Source organism: Benincasa hispida, chromosome 11, assembly GCF_027475165.1.
Source record: "Benincasa hispida cultivar pf3 chromosome 11, pf3_genome.v1.1, whole genome shotgun sequence".
Taxonomy (NCBI): domain Eukaryota; kingdom Viridiplantae; phylum Streptophyta; class Magnoliopsida; order Cucurbitales; family Cucurbitaceae; genus Benincasa; species Benincasa hispida.
This window is the reverse complement of record NC_143488.1, coordinates 73523211-73539930: the sequence shown is the minus strand read 5'-3', so window position 1 is coordinate 73539930 and position 16720 is coordinate 73523211. Positions and strand designations below refer to the sequence as shown.

At 29.0% G+C, this 16720-nt stretch overlaps 1 protein-coding gene across 1 annotated transcript; it reads right to left on the bottom strand.

Moving 5' to 3' along the window:
- Positions 1–4568: 4568 nt before the first annotated feature.
- On the bottom strand, positions 4569–6883 carry SYP122 (syntaxin of plants 122). Its single transcript, XM_039049929.2, has 2 exons — positions 6049–6883; positions 4569–5345 (listed from the first exon to the last, which is right to left on the bottom strand). The coding sequence occupies exons 1-2, from the start codon at positions 6581–6583 to the stop codon at positions 4960–4962; spliced, it is 921 nt and encodes a 306-aa protein (XP_038905857.1). The 5' UTR covers positions 6584–6883; the 3' UTR covers positions 4569–4959.
- Positions 6884–16720: the final 9837 nt, after the last annotated feature.

Here is a 16720-nt window from a genome sequence, read left to right as displayed (position 1 = left end):
TGCAAGAGATGCAAAAGAGTTGAGTAGTTAGTGATGGATCATGTAAGAATGGAGTTTAATGTAAGTGGATGTGTCGGTCTAAGATGAATGTACACAAACCAGGATGTGATGTAGATGAGATTGAGTGATTTGCTTATCTTTTGTTCATGCGTTAGACTTCTTTCAACATTTCTTAATGCGAATAACATACAAAACCTATCTCTAGGATGCATGCGTTTGACACAGAATGCAATAGACACCAGTAAGTCTATCTCTAGCTGTACTAGGCGTCCTACTTGATGCAGCTTAGTTATTCTTTTGAACAATCTAAGTTAGAGATGCTTTTTACCAATTTGTCAAGTTTGCTTGAATGTTGGAATGAAGTTTGGCATAAAGTATTAATGCGTTCACATAAACAAGAAATAAACAATGGCAAGTATGATGGATCGAATATATGAATTTTATAAAGAAACAGAGTCTTTACAAAAGTAATATTTAATCAAATGAAGTGAAAGCAATAAATGAGATGAAGGAATCTGAGTCAAGCCAAAGAATACAATCCCTTGTATTTCTTTAGTTCAATCCCGTTGTGTACAATCACTTGTATAGGAATTGGATGAAGTGTCTTTCTCAAGAATGGCTTCCTCCACTCCTTGATCGACGGTGGTGGTGGTTCTCAACCCTTCTGATCGTCTAGCACCACAGCACAGCTTCTAAGAACTAAAACTATGACTACAATATACAGAGAGTAATGATCTTGATAATTTCCGAACTTCTTGACTCTGGAGGGACTTAATCTATTTATAGGCATTAGTCACGTCCACTTGATGAATGGGCAGCATTAAAGTCAATGCCCTGGTCAGCATTAAAGTCCATGCCCTGATTAACCGTCTGACTCTCGGAAGCTTTTTAGACGCCTCCTGCTGCAGGTGCCCATACTTGCAAGTGGTGATGTGACACAATCAGCCTGGAGCAATGAATCTTCTCTGCGTTGAACTCCCTCCGACGCATGGCCCATGCGTTAGAGCTTTTCCTGCAGCACTTATCTAATGCGTTAGCGTTAATCCTTGCATTGAAATCCTGCAATACAATGTGTTGTGGCGCGATATTTAGTAATAAAACTTCTTTTGTATGAGTTTGCTAATGTTTGAATAAATCCATGCGCTTCTTCTAAAAATGAGGAGAATCTATCATTAAAAACCTTAGTTGTTCCAACTTAAGAGCAAAAATAACTTGTATTTCTACAAGTTATCAGAGTGCATCATTCATCATTTAGGCATACTTGAGAGAGTAGTCTAAAAACCAAATCTAAGCTTGAGAGAGTCAGGTTGGAATGCATAAGCAAGAACAGAAGTTAGAAATAAATTCTGTTTGCTATTACACAGTGTATGCACCCTATAGTTAGAATATGAAAGTATGCGATCACATCGCATGCGTCCAAAAGTAGGATACGGTGGTATGTGGTCACCTTCTTTATGTGTAGGTGCACGTGAGCAAGAATAGAGACTTAGACATAAGTTCTATCGACAGTATCGCATATGCATCGCATGCATCTTCGTCAAGTGTGTATAGCATAATCACATAGCTTGTGTTGGCTGGGGTTACCCTTACGATCAAGCTTATTGATGCGATGAAGTCATCCCCACCATTTTACTATTTTTCCCATGCATCTTATTACGCATTAACAATTTCCATGTCTCTACCTCTCATAGTCATACTTCCACTACTTAATCTGTTTAGTTAGGAGTAGGAGTAGCGCATAGCCCTTAACTTCAATATTATTTTATTCTTCGCCGCAAACACTTTACTTCATAACATTTAGCTACAAGTCCCTGAGTTCGACCTCGGATCACCCGAGAAACTTGCGATCTCATTATACTTGGCGAGAGAGTAAGAAAACTTGTGGCAGGAACGCATGGTCATTGCATAAATTCTTAGACGCATATTGCATATCCCTTAGTTCAACGTATGACTAGCGACGCATGGAGAACGAACGATGAACGCATATTTATTGACTTCATTTTCCATGCACCACAAACCTCGACCATGTTCACGATTATTAAAATCCACAACTATCACTTCAGGGAATGTTGTTGCTCTTAGTTAGCTAAGATTCATTATTTTTTTTAATAAATAACTTGTTATTTCATTTAGTCACGAGAAGACATAAGATGAGTTCATAATACTTTTAAAATATCTCTCGATATTGCTACTTTAGGAGCATATTCAAGACATGTATTGTTGTATGTCTTCTTTAACATATTTGCATCAATAATTCTCTCTCCACATAATTATTTCACGTGCATCCATTTACTAATTTGAAATCTTGGAACCTCAATTGCATCCATTCATAAGGAGTTTTAGGAAGAATACATGTTTTCCGATGATCATATCTTTATGACATCCAGGTGTATTTCAGCATAAATCACTCATGACAAATAATTATTACCATTAAAATTAAATGCTACAAATTCTAATTTTGTAAAATTTTTCATGGAAATACTATCACAAAATATTGTGTTTATATTAGAAATTTAATATATGAAAAATAATATTTAATTTATTAATTACAATAAAGAGGAAAAAAACGACATACCTTTGAGACCTACCTTTAGCAGGAAAAATAATAGGAGTTCGTGCTGATAATGTGTTGTAAAATTGAGGAGCAAAATGAGGCATAAGGGGAATACGGACATCGAGAAAATATAATATAATATAAATAAGTAAATATATAAAATAAAGAAAATAATGAAATTTCTCTTTGATTTTTCCTCCCATGTGCATCTCTCTGACATCCACAAATGACCACTATTTATAGTAAAATTGGCAAATATGATGTGGCATTACATGGACATTAAGGATGCTTTGACATTGGACACATGGAGCAATTGTAGATTGACACACTTGGCTTGATGGGGGACAATGGTCCTTTTAAAACAAAGCATTTGGCCATTTATTTTCTAATATTTATAATGCATATAACGGTTCTTTTTAATAATAATAATAATAAATAAATAACTTATATCAATTAAATCCATAAATTTTTATAAAATAATCCATTTAAAATCTTCGTTGGAATATCTTTTTGAAAGCAATTAATACATCAAATGTTGAATCAACAAAATGCGTTGTTTATAATCTCTTATTTCTCTATTTTTCTATTTTTCGTCAAATGTCTGAATCAAGAAATGGTACTTCTTTCACCCTTTAAAAGGTGTTAAAATGCAAGAGACTGGATTGAAAATTTAAAATAATTGAGACTTAGTTGAAAAACACTCAAAACTGATTGAGAAATGAGTGATTAATCAGTCCATCAAACTAGATGAAGCTTATGTTTAAAGTCAATGGAGGTCAACTCAAATTCAACTCAATTATTAGAAATTGTATTATGCAAAATGATGGAATAAAACTTAGAAGTTTATTAGAAACACAGCGTACTTTCAAGTTAAGGTGATAAGCATATAATGTAATGGTGAAAAGTTGAATGATTACAACCAAGTGAAGAGTTGTCTTTATTCAAACTTTATAAGGTACCTAATCATTCCAAAAGACTTAATTAATATAAAAATTTAGATACGTTATCAGCTTCAATGCGTTATCCATCTAATTTAGTTCATGTAACTTAAGAAATTATTGGTTGAATCAGATAGGTCAAGGGGTGTTGTGTTTATTCAATCAGTATAAATAGGAATGTAATTTTGTCATTTGAAGAAAGAACAAGTTGAATAAAATTTCATATTCGAGTTTAGTCTCTCCCAAACTTTATATTTTGTGTGTATTCTTGTGTTTAAATGTAAGTTTATAACTTTCAATCTATTGATCAATTAAATTTAGAGAGCACAAAATGTTGAAGATAGTTTTTCATCTTATTTTTTTATTATTATTATTTTTTCATTGCTCACCTTTTCAAGTAGAAACCCTTCAACATTTTTGGGTTGTTTTACTATTATTATTATTATTAGGTCATCTTATTGTTGTTCTAGACCACCTGAAAAAAATAAATAAGTTCTACTGCATAATTGAGAACCCCCTTTTCATCACAAACATATCCACATTTTGTTTAATTTCTTTTTCACTTTTTTCTATTAAAAGAAATTATTTACAATCTGTTTTCTCTCTCATATTTTTAGAGGTAGACAAATTGACAAATTTTGAAAAAGAAGTCTGAAAACTATTTTTTATATTTAAACTTTATTTAAAATATTTAGAAGTTATTAAAAAGTTGACTACACAACAAAGTGGTTGTGGGTAAATATCTAGTTTAAGAAGAAAACAAAAAAGAAAAGTATAAACCAAATATTTATGAGTTCAATTTGAACAATAATGTGAAATTCTAACCATCTTTTGACATTGTCCGACCAAGAAATGTCACATATTAACTTTACTTCCTCCTAAAATTTTCTTTTGTTGGTATAGTTTTTTACTTTTTCACGTTGTACGTTTTTTATGGGTAGGGACTTGAACCTCTAACTTTTTTTTTGTTAGAAAATATAACGTTTGACTCAGATTAACCATTTTTTCGAGAGAAACGGTAGGGTTTTATTATTTAGAATTTAAAGAAAAGCACATGGAGGGGTTTGTGAGTGGGATACAGAAAGAACATAATATATAAACTAAATCACTCCAAAAAGTATCAAATCTATTACACAAAAGAATCTAAAATCCAAAGGATGTATACAACAATGTCTAACCCAACAGGAACCAACCCTGCCTCAATGACATCAAGACCTCAAGGTTTTTCATCAATTAAGCCATTCTCCATCTAACCTCTTCATGTCTAAACTGTTATAGAATTAAAGAAATAATGATACTAATGAAAAAATGGAAACAAGATGAGGTAAAAATAGATAATAAGATCCTGATGTCTCAAATAATATGGGCAGTAACATACAGCTGTATAGTGTGAGGACTCGATCGAGAGTTTTTCGGTAGGAGACGACTCATCGAACTTCATAGGAAAGAGGCCTTAAACCAGGCGTTTTAGGGTGCTGTGGGTGAACCACTGTTATTTTTCTTCCAAGGCTGCAGGCTGAGGACAATTACCAGGACAATGAGCAGCAAAATGATGATGGCAATAATTGTCCATTTCCGGGTGTTTTTCTGGTATACTCTGGCTGTTGTCAACTCCTGCGTGCCGCCTCGAACAAAAGAATGAGCCCTGTTCACTTGGCTTTCGATATCGTCAAGTTTCTCGCCTTGCTCGTGTACCAAGACTGCCATGTCCAAGAAAACCTGGTGCAGCTCTTTGAGGTTCCTTTCCAGGTCTTTTACAGCATCATGCCTCTCCTGGATCTCACTAATGGTATCTAGGATTCTGCCTCTACCTTGTTCTTGAATGGCTTTCTGCAAGAATGTCTCACTTTCACCTGCATAGTTGGAGATATCATATCATGTTAGCAGATGTTCATTATTTGTCTTGAGATTTCAGAAATCAACTCGAACAATTGAACTTATAATCAAACGAACATTCGATATACAATGATTGAGGAATGTGGAACACAAGCATGAGTCCATGGGATTAGACTTCAAATTCAATTACAATCCAACATCTCATTTCTAGCAATCCTATTTTAAGACTTCATGTTCCAACTTCCAATACAAAATAAACTCATATCTCCCTCTTTCCCACATACCAAACACTACATCCTTCAACTCCAAAGATATTGAAACTCATTCTTATTCATTCACCAAATTATGGCATCCATCTCCTAGAAAATTGAAAGAGAACATAAGAAAATGGGATAAAAGAAGCAAAATCCATTCCCCCATAAACATCACCCTACAGCAAGTTTAGATGATCTTCAAGCATTTCTAAACACATTCAAATGGGGAAAATATATAACAGTCATACAACTTCTCATTAGATGCAGTTTGGAACAAATATTTATACTCTAACTAAACATAATAAGATGTATTTCGTATTATATCATGTGACCATACCAACATCTCAGAACAAATTTCCATCACAAATCATGGTGATCCAGCAACTGATGGGTCTTAAAATTTCATCATCCTCAAGCCAAATTAGTAAACACGGAACTTGACACAGTCAATTTTGAGTTCTCTCACCTGTAGATATCAAGACATCAATGGTTTTCTCGTCCGGATTTTCACCAGTAACAGTGTAATATCTTCGCTGAACGGTCTCCCTGTACTCAGAGGAGATCTGTTGCCTGAGATTGTTGAAACTCTCCATAGAATCCTGCAATTTCTTCCTTAAACCGTTGACTACAGAAGTCCGAGTCCGGTCAGAAGAAGAACCGGGACCGCAACCAGGGAGGCTCCGATTGGCAGCATTGGAGCGATCAAGAGCTTCCAATCGGACCTTAATAAGCTTGGCCTTCTTGAGAGCAAGGGAAACATCAGAATCCATGCGAGATCGGAGGTCCTTGACGGCCTTAGCATTGTGAAGCGTCTTGCTCTGTTCATGAGAGTCATGGAGGTTGGAGTAGAGTCGCTCAAGCTCCTTGAGCTCGTCTTTAACGGACTCAACATCCTCAAAGAACTTGTCGAGATTAACAGCAGTAGGGGAAAAGGAGGCGTTGCCCATTTCAACGACATGGGTGTCGCGGGAAAAGGATCGAGAGGAGAATAAATCGTTCATTGGTGAAAACCCAGAAGAGGAAATGGAAAATGGAGAAATGGAGAAATGGAGAAATGGGTTGGTTGAGAAACAGGGGAATTGAAGAACCCAGAAGAGGGATTGATGGGTTATATGAGAAAAGAAGGAAAAACGGGTCAAAAGGAGTACAAATGGAGGAATCTGAAGGGAAAAGGGAAAAGAAAAGTCAAAGGGGTGGGCGGAGAAGTGGGGTAGGTGAAGAAGAAATGGAAGAGAGGAAGTCCCTCCGAAGGATGGATGATCAGACTTGGAAGTTGGAACCAGTCCTATACATAAAAAAAACAAGCTTCTAAGATTATTTTTTTCCCCTAATTTAAATTTGGCTAAATTAGCCCAAATTCCCCTAAATTCTGATACTTTCCATAAAAAAATATTTTTAAATTTTCAAAAATTTCAAAAATACCTTTAAACTTAAAAAATATCTTTATCATTAGTTTTAGATAATTAGTGTTTTGTTTAAAAAATATTTTTGAAAATTCTTAAATTTTTCTAAAAAAATATCATTGTTGTTAGTATATAAAAACAAACTGTTAATACTTGTTTAAAAACATCCTTGAACTTTCAAAGTTGTTTGTTATCTTACAAAAAAAAAGTTTAAAAAATGTTCCTACTATTAGTAAAGTGATCTATTTATTTGAAGTTTTTTTTAGTCCTCTATACTCTCAGTTTTCTCACATTTTTCCAATATTATACCAATTTTCCAACAACAAAATATAAACTCAAACATCAAATTAAAGCAACAAAATCTCCTAAGATTCTAAATTCAAAATATCCCCTTAAAATTTACGATAAATAACTAAATGCAAAAAGAATATTTTTTTTCTATTAGCACACACTCAACTAGTAATGTACAACTTTATTAAAACACATAAGATCTAAGATTCCTTTGGCACTTCCATTATTCTCATTATTTTTGTTAAATTTGTGTACGTAAATTGGGGGCAACTCTTTTTTTTAATGAGATAGACAAATGTCAAAAAGTTAACAAGAATGAGAGTAAGAGAGGAGAAAAAAGAGATAAAATAGAGAAATGTTAGGTAATAGATTAAAGTAGGGGAACCAAAGGAATGAAATTGAGAGGTAATGTGATGTTGATAAATGATATATATTTTGTAAAAAAGATAATAGTACTAATGCTACTTCTTGAAAGCTAGAGGTATTTTAGAAATGAGGTGTTAACAATTTTTATTCATATATTAATAGTAAGGTGTTTTTCTTAAAACGTTTTTGTAAGTTTGAGAATATTTTAAACTTTTGATAGTTTAAGAGTATTTTTTAAATAAAACTTTAACAGTTTCCATCCAAAACTAATGATAAAGATATTTTTTTAATTCATTTTAAAAATATAAGGTTATTTTTTTAACTTTTAAAAGTTCAAGGACATTTTTTACACAGTGCAAAATTCAATGACATTTTTTATAATTTAGCCTTTAACTTTTAGTGAAGAGGTTTATATATATATATATTTAAAAACATCTTAAATTTCGAAATGTTACATATTTTGAGTTTGGTTTCTATTTTGATCATAGGTTTCAAAATGTTACAACCTACTAAAAATTTTGAGTTTAGTTTTCATTTCGTCCTAGTTTCAAGATTTACATTTTTGCCTTTGAATTTTCACTAATATACACTTTTAGTTTTTAGTTTTAATTTTCTATTCATTCATTTAAAATAATTAATTTAATTGTAGTTAAATTCATATTTAACATTTTTTGTATTTAAAAATATATATATCTAATCAATAATTGATATGTATTCCATTTTTAAACTCAGATGTTCAAATCTTATACTACAAAAGATTAACACAACATTATGTTAGAACTTAATTTTTTATAGGGTAAACAACTTAAACTATAAATTTAATTATAGGGTAGACTTTTTAGAGTTGTCAATTATTTAATTCATATGATAAATGTAACTGTTATGATAGATATCGATAACCTACATAGGTTAACAAATTTCATAAATCTCCTATTGAATTTCATGATGTATCATACACCCTCTATTGAATACCATGTTGTAATATACATCACCCATGTCCTATAAATAGTGGTGTGTCAATTGAATTCAATTGTTCTTTCCTACTTTCTTCTCTTTATTTTGTATTTACTTTGCTCTTTTTTATTCTTGTTTGTTCTTATATTGATCTTTTTTTACAACATGTTATCAGCACGAGTCTCTACCACTGAAGTGTTTGTAGAGATTGGAGTTTTTTTTTATTGGAATACCAAAAACATTAAAAGGCCCACTTGAATGATCAACATATTTTCAAAGTATTTAAAATTTAAAGTTCATAGCTGATGGGTATTTTAATTTAGTCATATATATGATTTATGTATTTGCAAATTGATTGTTAAGGTATATTTGATGTGAGTTATTTTTAAGTTTTAATTAGATGAATGGTAAAAGTCAATCTAGTTGCATGGTAATTTTGATTCCAAACTGGAAGCAAGTATAAGGGTGGGGTAAATTTTAAATTGAAAATGAAATAATAATTAAAATCAATGTAATTTAAATTGTCTTCAATTTCTTAGGACTACCAAGTATATATATGCTAGTCAATTTTTGCTAATTAATTTTGATTATGGGTGTGATTATGTTTTAAATTATTTGGTACAATTGTAATTAAATCATGCTCAATTGTTTTCAATTGTTAATTATGTTTTAAAAAAAACTTTTAGTTAAGATTATGTCTCAATATAATATTTTGTTTTATCTTTCAAATATGTTTATGATAAGTATCTAGAATTATCTTTAATTTTCATTTGAAAGGTTTAAGATTTTAAATATGAAAGATTATTTCTTACGTGAATTAGTCTATAATAAGATTAAAAATAAAGTATAATAATCCACTTGGGTCATTAATCTAATAATTAGCTACAAATTAATTAGAAATAAAAAGTTAACTATAAGAAAACTATATCTAAAGATTGTTCGGATTAGGGTGAGGTATTTAAGCTGATCGTAAAGGAACATCTCTATCTGGGAGTTGAATTAGTCTAATTTTTGTTTGCAATCCTAAAATTGAAATTTATTGGATTGTTGAATAATTAAATTATTCTATTAAAACCACGCATATAGGTCCCGTTTGATAACTATTTGATTTTTTCTTTTTTAAAAAAAAATTTAAACCTATAAACACTAATTTCATCTCCAATTTTCTTTCTTTTTATCTATCTTTTACCATTGGTTTAAAAAAACAGACATAATTTTGAAAACAAAAAAAAAAAAATAGCTTTTAAAATTTGTTTTTGCTTTTGAAATTTGGCTAAAAATTCAACCATTATACTTATAAAAATGCAAATCATAGTAAGAAATAGGGAGGAAATAAGCTTTTCTTTTTTCAAAAAAACAAAAACAAAAACAAAAAACGAAATGGTTATCAAATGGGACCATAATTTTTTGAAGGAGAATTTATTTTTCAAATGTGATATAAAAGAAACAATAATATTGTACTTGTAGTATATTAAAAGTTTTTTTTAAAAAAAAATAAATTACTCCGTAATGAAAAGGAAAATGATGTATAGAAGCAAATTTTGAGAATTTATTTAAATCTTTTAAAGAGATAACTTATCTTCTCAAACCCTAAATATGGTATTATTTGGATATTACGAGTTTCTTAGAATCTTCTAGGGAGATGATTATTCTTTTTGACCCACTTATATATGAGATATTTGGATTTCTTTTGAATATCCTAAAGAGAATATGAATAATTAATATTTATGTTTTGCATATAGTGCATCTATATATATTCTACTTAAAGTAGACAATACCTTTCCAAAATTCAAAAGACTTGAAGCGAAAAATCAAATATGATATTAAGTCCTATAGACTTGATAAACGATTTTGGAAAAGAAAATATTATTTTGTCCAGAGGAGCAAAATTTACCATTGATATACTTTATTCTCTTGTAAATTAAAGAGAAGTTTAATAAATTTGGAAGACATACGTTGTAATAGATATCATATAAGATATTGATATTAAGAATAATATATGATATTTGTATGCTATATCTATTATCTCCTATGAAAAATGCATATAGAAAAGTTGTCTGTTTTTTCTTCTAAACTGTATTATATACATACTCCTTAAGATATGCAACAATGAAACGAAATTTATTGATCCAAGTATATTTTTATTTAACATGATGAGTCATTTTGGGTCAATAATGAAAATAATTATTGGAAATTTACATTGATATCTACTGAATTCTTCCATCTAATAAATGATCGTGTGTGGCCTGTTCTCAAGAGATTAATTATCAAACTCTCACTAGCTGAAACCTCTTCTATGTTTTTCATAGATTCATGGTTGTATATCTGGATTTATTAATCCACCAACTACACCATTCAAATATTTTATGGTTTTTGTTGATGCATCCAGTTGATGGTCACATATATATATTTATTATTATTTCAAAACCTTACATTTGCAAGGTTAGTTGCTCAAATAGTTAAGAGTACAATTTCATGATTTTGAAATTAAAAATTTTATTTTGATAATACTAGTGAGATTTCATCCCAAACATTTGATAATTGATTGGGATAAGTGTAACATCCTGTAACTTATGTTCAAATAGTAAAGCCTCTAAATCTGTATAAGATCATATTATTGTGTATGCTCTAAACAAATGACTTATGAGTTATGACCAGAAGTAAAATATATTTCACGTGTAGTAATGTTTAAATTATTCCACAGTAACAATTAAGATTATGGAGCAACTAGAATAAGTCTTCATAAGAGGTTATAAATCTATGTGAAATAATTAATAAATACTTTGAAGTAATTTACTACATAATTTTTTATTTGTCATTAATGAGACAAATTTTTCAACATTAGGGGAGGAATTAAGAAGAAGTTGGAAAAATTGAATGAAATGCATAAGTACTGTCTCATTTTGATCATCATACAAATCACTTTAAATTAGAAGTTCAAATATAAAATATTGCAAAACAAATGCTACATGTATTTACAGAGCATTTACAATTGCAAGAAAGTGACTAAGTTTATATACTAATTGCAAATACACTATCGAAAATTAATATTCTAATGCAATAAGTTGTTAGAGCCATGCCTCAAATAGGTTTCAAGGGTAGAGATCTTCTAAAAAGAATAGTCAATAATCAAAATGACTCAGTTAAGAATATGGATCTTTCCGAAGAAATCCTAAATATGAGTCCACATAAGAATATCGAAGAAACCAAGGATAATAATGAGATCTTGATAAATTATATGTCATGACAAGAAAAGATGGAATCATATATATAAAAGTCGACAACATTATTGCATATGATGTTGTTCCTGATATTATTTATGAAAATGAGTATGATGTACTTAGATATATTGAAAAATATTGATATAGAAAGGATTAGCTTATGCGGAAAGAAACAATCCAGTAGAAATAAGCTCATTTTTCAAAATTATGAGAGTTAGTAGTCCAGATACCAAAGAATGTCAAACATGTGAGATACAAGTAAGTATTTGTAAAAAAACAAATAGAGTGAAGTTACAAAACAAAAGGCGAGATAGATTCCACATTAATTCTCGAAATAGACTAGTATTGATTATGAGCAGGCATATTCTCTAATGATGGATATAATGTCATAAGATATCTAATTTATCTGATTGTGTATGAATAGTTTAACATAGATAGGGTTGGAAAAAATCCCCGCAGGATCAGGTCCTTGGGGCGAAGAATCATATTTAATTTAATGTGGATGCGATATCTAATTTATTGGATCGATCCCCTTCCTGATCGGGGCGAGAATCCTCAGTTTGTTGAAGTAATTGTATAAAAATAATCATATTTGTACATATGATACTATAAAGAAATTATAATCAAAATTTACTATATATGTATTTGTTGATGATTTGAATATATAATAAAAATTCAGTTTTCAAAGGCAATAGAGTTTGTTAGGAAAGAAATTGTGATGAAAGTTATGAAAAATAAAGTTTTGTCTTAGCTTGCAAATAAAGCATAAAGTAAATGAAGTTGCATCAATTTATGCATAAACGATCTTATATGAACTAGTTACGTCAATGAACACTCCTATGGTTGTTCTGAAAAAGATATATCATCTAATCTAAAGATATGATAATGAAGATAGGTCCCGAAGAGCCATAGTTTTTTATAAATAGATGCATTTATATATTTTTCAGTTATACACTACATGTTTAAGTATTTTTAGTAATTTTGTTACAAAAATATAATACTCCTCTAAACGAAAGATACTGGAGTAAAGTTGAACATATATTATGTTTTATTTGAAAATTAATTTACAGTGAATTATTTTCTTCCTGATCAATAAGTATGATAATCTAGTTGGTTGTGAAGATGCACATTATTTATCTAACCCATAGGAGCTAGATATTAATCAGGTCACTTAGTATATGGAGAATAATTTTTATATTATGAGTCGATGAAGTAGCAATTACTGAAATACTAACAATTCATGAGGCTAACCAAGAATGTTATTATATGAACATAACACCATAGATGAACTTCCACATTCATGACCTTGAAGAAAATGGTGACATCATTATCCAACAAATTTCTTTAAAAGACGACTTGTAGACTTATTATGAAGGTGTTATCTATAACAACATTTGAAAAGTTAGTATACAACATTTGAATGCAATGATAATAAGATGTACCTCAAGTGATGATGACGGGTAGTAAACTTATTGCATATATTTTTTCCTTGATATGGTTTTTCCCACTGGGTTTTTCTAAGAAGGTTTTTAATGAAGTCATTGTTGAAGTATATAAATAATGTACTCTTTTCTCTTCACTATAATTTTTTTCTCATTAGAATTTTTTCTAGTAAGGTTTTAACGAGACATTTATTTTATGTAATATGGATATCTAATGGGGAGTATTATAAATATTATATTTAGTGTAGATATCCATAATCTACATAGGTTACCAAATTTCATAAACCTCTTATTGAATTTCATGTTGAAAAATATACCCTCCATTGAATTCGTAACATACATCATTCCATATCTTATAAATAGTAGTGTATGGTATTTTTGTAAGACACACCACCATTAAATTCAATTGTTCTTTCTACTTTTTTTTTCTCTTTATTTATTTTTTTTTTTACTTTGCTTCTTTTTATTCTTGTTTTGTTTTTATATGGTTCTTATTTTACAACAATTCATATATTTTAAGAGGTTTTCCATAAGTTCTTTTTATTTATCATTATTTTTTTAATTTTTTTGAATATATAGTCCATTTAAATTACAACAGTTAAATAGAAACAACTTCAAGATTTTAGATAAAAAAAAAAAAATTGTGATTCAAATCTCTCTATCTTAGAAAAAAAAATTAAAGGTCACCTGTAATTTAATATGGTTTCAAAATGAAGAACAAAACTTATTAATTTGGATCTTTTTTTTCTAACAGTATATGGAGTGAAAGAGTTAAGCCTCTTAATTTTAAAGTCGATAGTACACTGTCAATTGAGCGAGGTTCATTTTGATAATTTAGACCTAGCTTAATTGATTAAAAACTATTATTTTATTAATTAAAATGTCAATGTTTGGAATCATATAGTTGAACTAAAAAAATATCAAGAAAATTAATTCTTAAGTTATGGTTGTTAAGTATTTTCCTTTAAATATCACATTTTGATGGATACTAATGTCTAGATAAATAGTGGTATATTTATTTCATTTGACTCGTGATTTAAATGAATAGAAACAAAACGATATATGAATGTTGATAATTGATAATATTAAACATTAATTTACACAATTGGAAATTAAAATAATTCCAATTTAGAAAATTTTCAAAAATAGAAAAATAAGAAAAATTATTTATACAAAATAGTAAAATTTTAATCTTTTTAGATAGAGGTTGATAGAGACTGATAGAGTCTATTTAGTATCTATCAACGATAAAAAAAAAATTATAGAAGTTATGTCGAACTCTATCAATATTTACTAATATTTTTTTATTTTATATAAAAATAATTTGACATTTTTTTTTATTAGTTGAAATTTTTTCGATATTAAAAACAAAAAATAAAAAGGCAAAGAAGTTGGTAGTTATTAAATAGAGTATTCCTTTCTTGAAATGGTTTTAGAAAACGCGTTTGAAGACTGTTTTGACTTGGTCGTTTTCCTCCGGCGTCTAAACAGACCCCTTTAAAAAAAATAAATAAATAATAATAATAAATAAATCATTTAGGTTTATCTTTCTCTCTCCAATAATGTTTCTGAATCATTTAATCTTCATAAAGTTTAGAGCTTTTTATGATAAGGACAAATATGTGGATGCAATTTGCAATCATACCCTTCTTCCAAGTGGATTTTAACTTTGTTTTTATTCTACTACATTACAAATACAAGTCTTAGAATTTGAATGTACAAAACTTTTTTAAAAGTGGCGTCTTAACTTTTTTTTTTTTAATTGAAATTCATTAAAATCGAATCAACAAGTGTTCGTGGATTGGTTTGGGTTAAGTTTAAGATTTTTAGGTCCAACGGATTATAAATTTCTTCAATCCAAATAATCCTTATTAAAAAAAAATAAACCCAACACAATCCAACCCAATAATGAAATATTTAGGTTGGATTAGTTCGAGTTAATCGGGTTATTTATTTAAACTTTTATTTTAAAAAAGTAACATGTTAATATGTAAAAATTTGATTAAATTGTTTTCATATATTGAATTAAAATTAAAAACTCAATTTCAATTTACATGATGAAATTTTCTTTCCAAGGTGCTAAAAAATTATTTTTAGGAGTTGTTGGAGAATAAATTATCTAAAACATAAATAAATTGAATGAAACTAAAATAAATATGTGTATATAATTATATCATAAGTACACAAAAATATACATTTTAAAGTTTTGGAGTTATTTGAATGAATTCATGAACCAACTCAACCAATAAAGTTTTCATTTATTTGGACTCAAACTAACCTACATGAATTGATAACCTAACTCAAACCGCACGAGTTGGGTTGGGTTGATCAATTTTTTCGGATCATCAGGCTTTTTTAACACCCTTAGAGCAACCCATCAACCATACATCAATTTCTCTGGAGAACGAGGGATAAAATAGAGAGGGAGGTATTAGCTCTCTCTAAAAAGAAGAAGTCTTAGAAGAGGAAGCAAAAGTTATTCTTATAGGTAGCTTTGTTTTTCACTCTAAGAATTTTATATAAATTAGAAATATTTACAGAAGGAACAAGAAAGAGACTCCTCAACACAAAAAAGAATAATAAAATAAAAATAAAATAAATCTTGACAAATCAAAAGTCTCAAGAATACAAAATTTGATGACTTTGATTGAATCCAATTGTACTATTAAACTATATTCAATTTGTCTACTAGATTATAGTTATAACGATAAGAAATTGAAATCAATTTGAATCCAAAATCCTTTTCTTGGTGAGACGTTTTAACTATCTTTTTAGTGTAACATGTAAGAGTGAATCCTTTGACTTAATCAATGATATATGTCTTTGCTAGTTAAATTATGTTCAAGCAAACATTTCCGTTTTAAAAGTTAGTTATCATATTATAAATATAATTAAATAAAGAGATCAAAATAATCACTCTTTAAAGATATATTGGCTGGCTAAGAAAGATATTTTTAAAGTACATAAACCAAAATTAACACAAATTAAAAACAGACTAAAAATGAATATTATAGAGATCGAAATAAACAAAAACAACAAAATGCAGTGACCAAAATAACATAAATATTTTTTCTTTGGGACTATTTCTCATGACAGAAAGATTAACCAAGCAATTTTACAAAAGATTCAAATTATTAAGTTTTATTTAATAACCATTTAATTCTGTATTTTGATTTTTTTAAAATGAAGTTCATAAACCCTATTTTTGTCTACTTTTTAAGAGTACTTTTAAAACCAAACCAATGGATTAAAATACTAATTAGGTCCCAATCCTCTAAGTTTGTTCAATTATAGCTTTTATACTTTTAATTGTCTAATTTGAGTCCATGTACTTTCAATAAATCTTAAATTTAATTAACAGTTCAAGCATTTAACTCGAAAAAATGGTAAAGAAAGTGAATGAAAACGAACACAAATTTAAAAAAAAAAAAAAAAAAACTAAAAATCAAAATAGATACCAA

What these genes read in the sequence shown, in the direction of transcription:
- SYP122 (XM_039049929.2), bottom strand. Translation starts at nt 6,583, where the DNA reads ATGAACGATTTATTCTCCTCTCGATCCTTTTCCCGCGACACCCATGTC. An exon ending in TGATGTCTTGATATCTACAG is followed by an intron (nt 5,346 to 6,048) that starts GTGAGAGAACTC and finishes CCAACTATGCAG; the next exon opens with GTGAAAGTGAGACATTCTTG.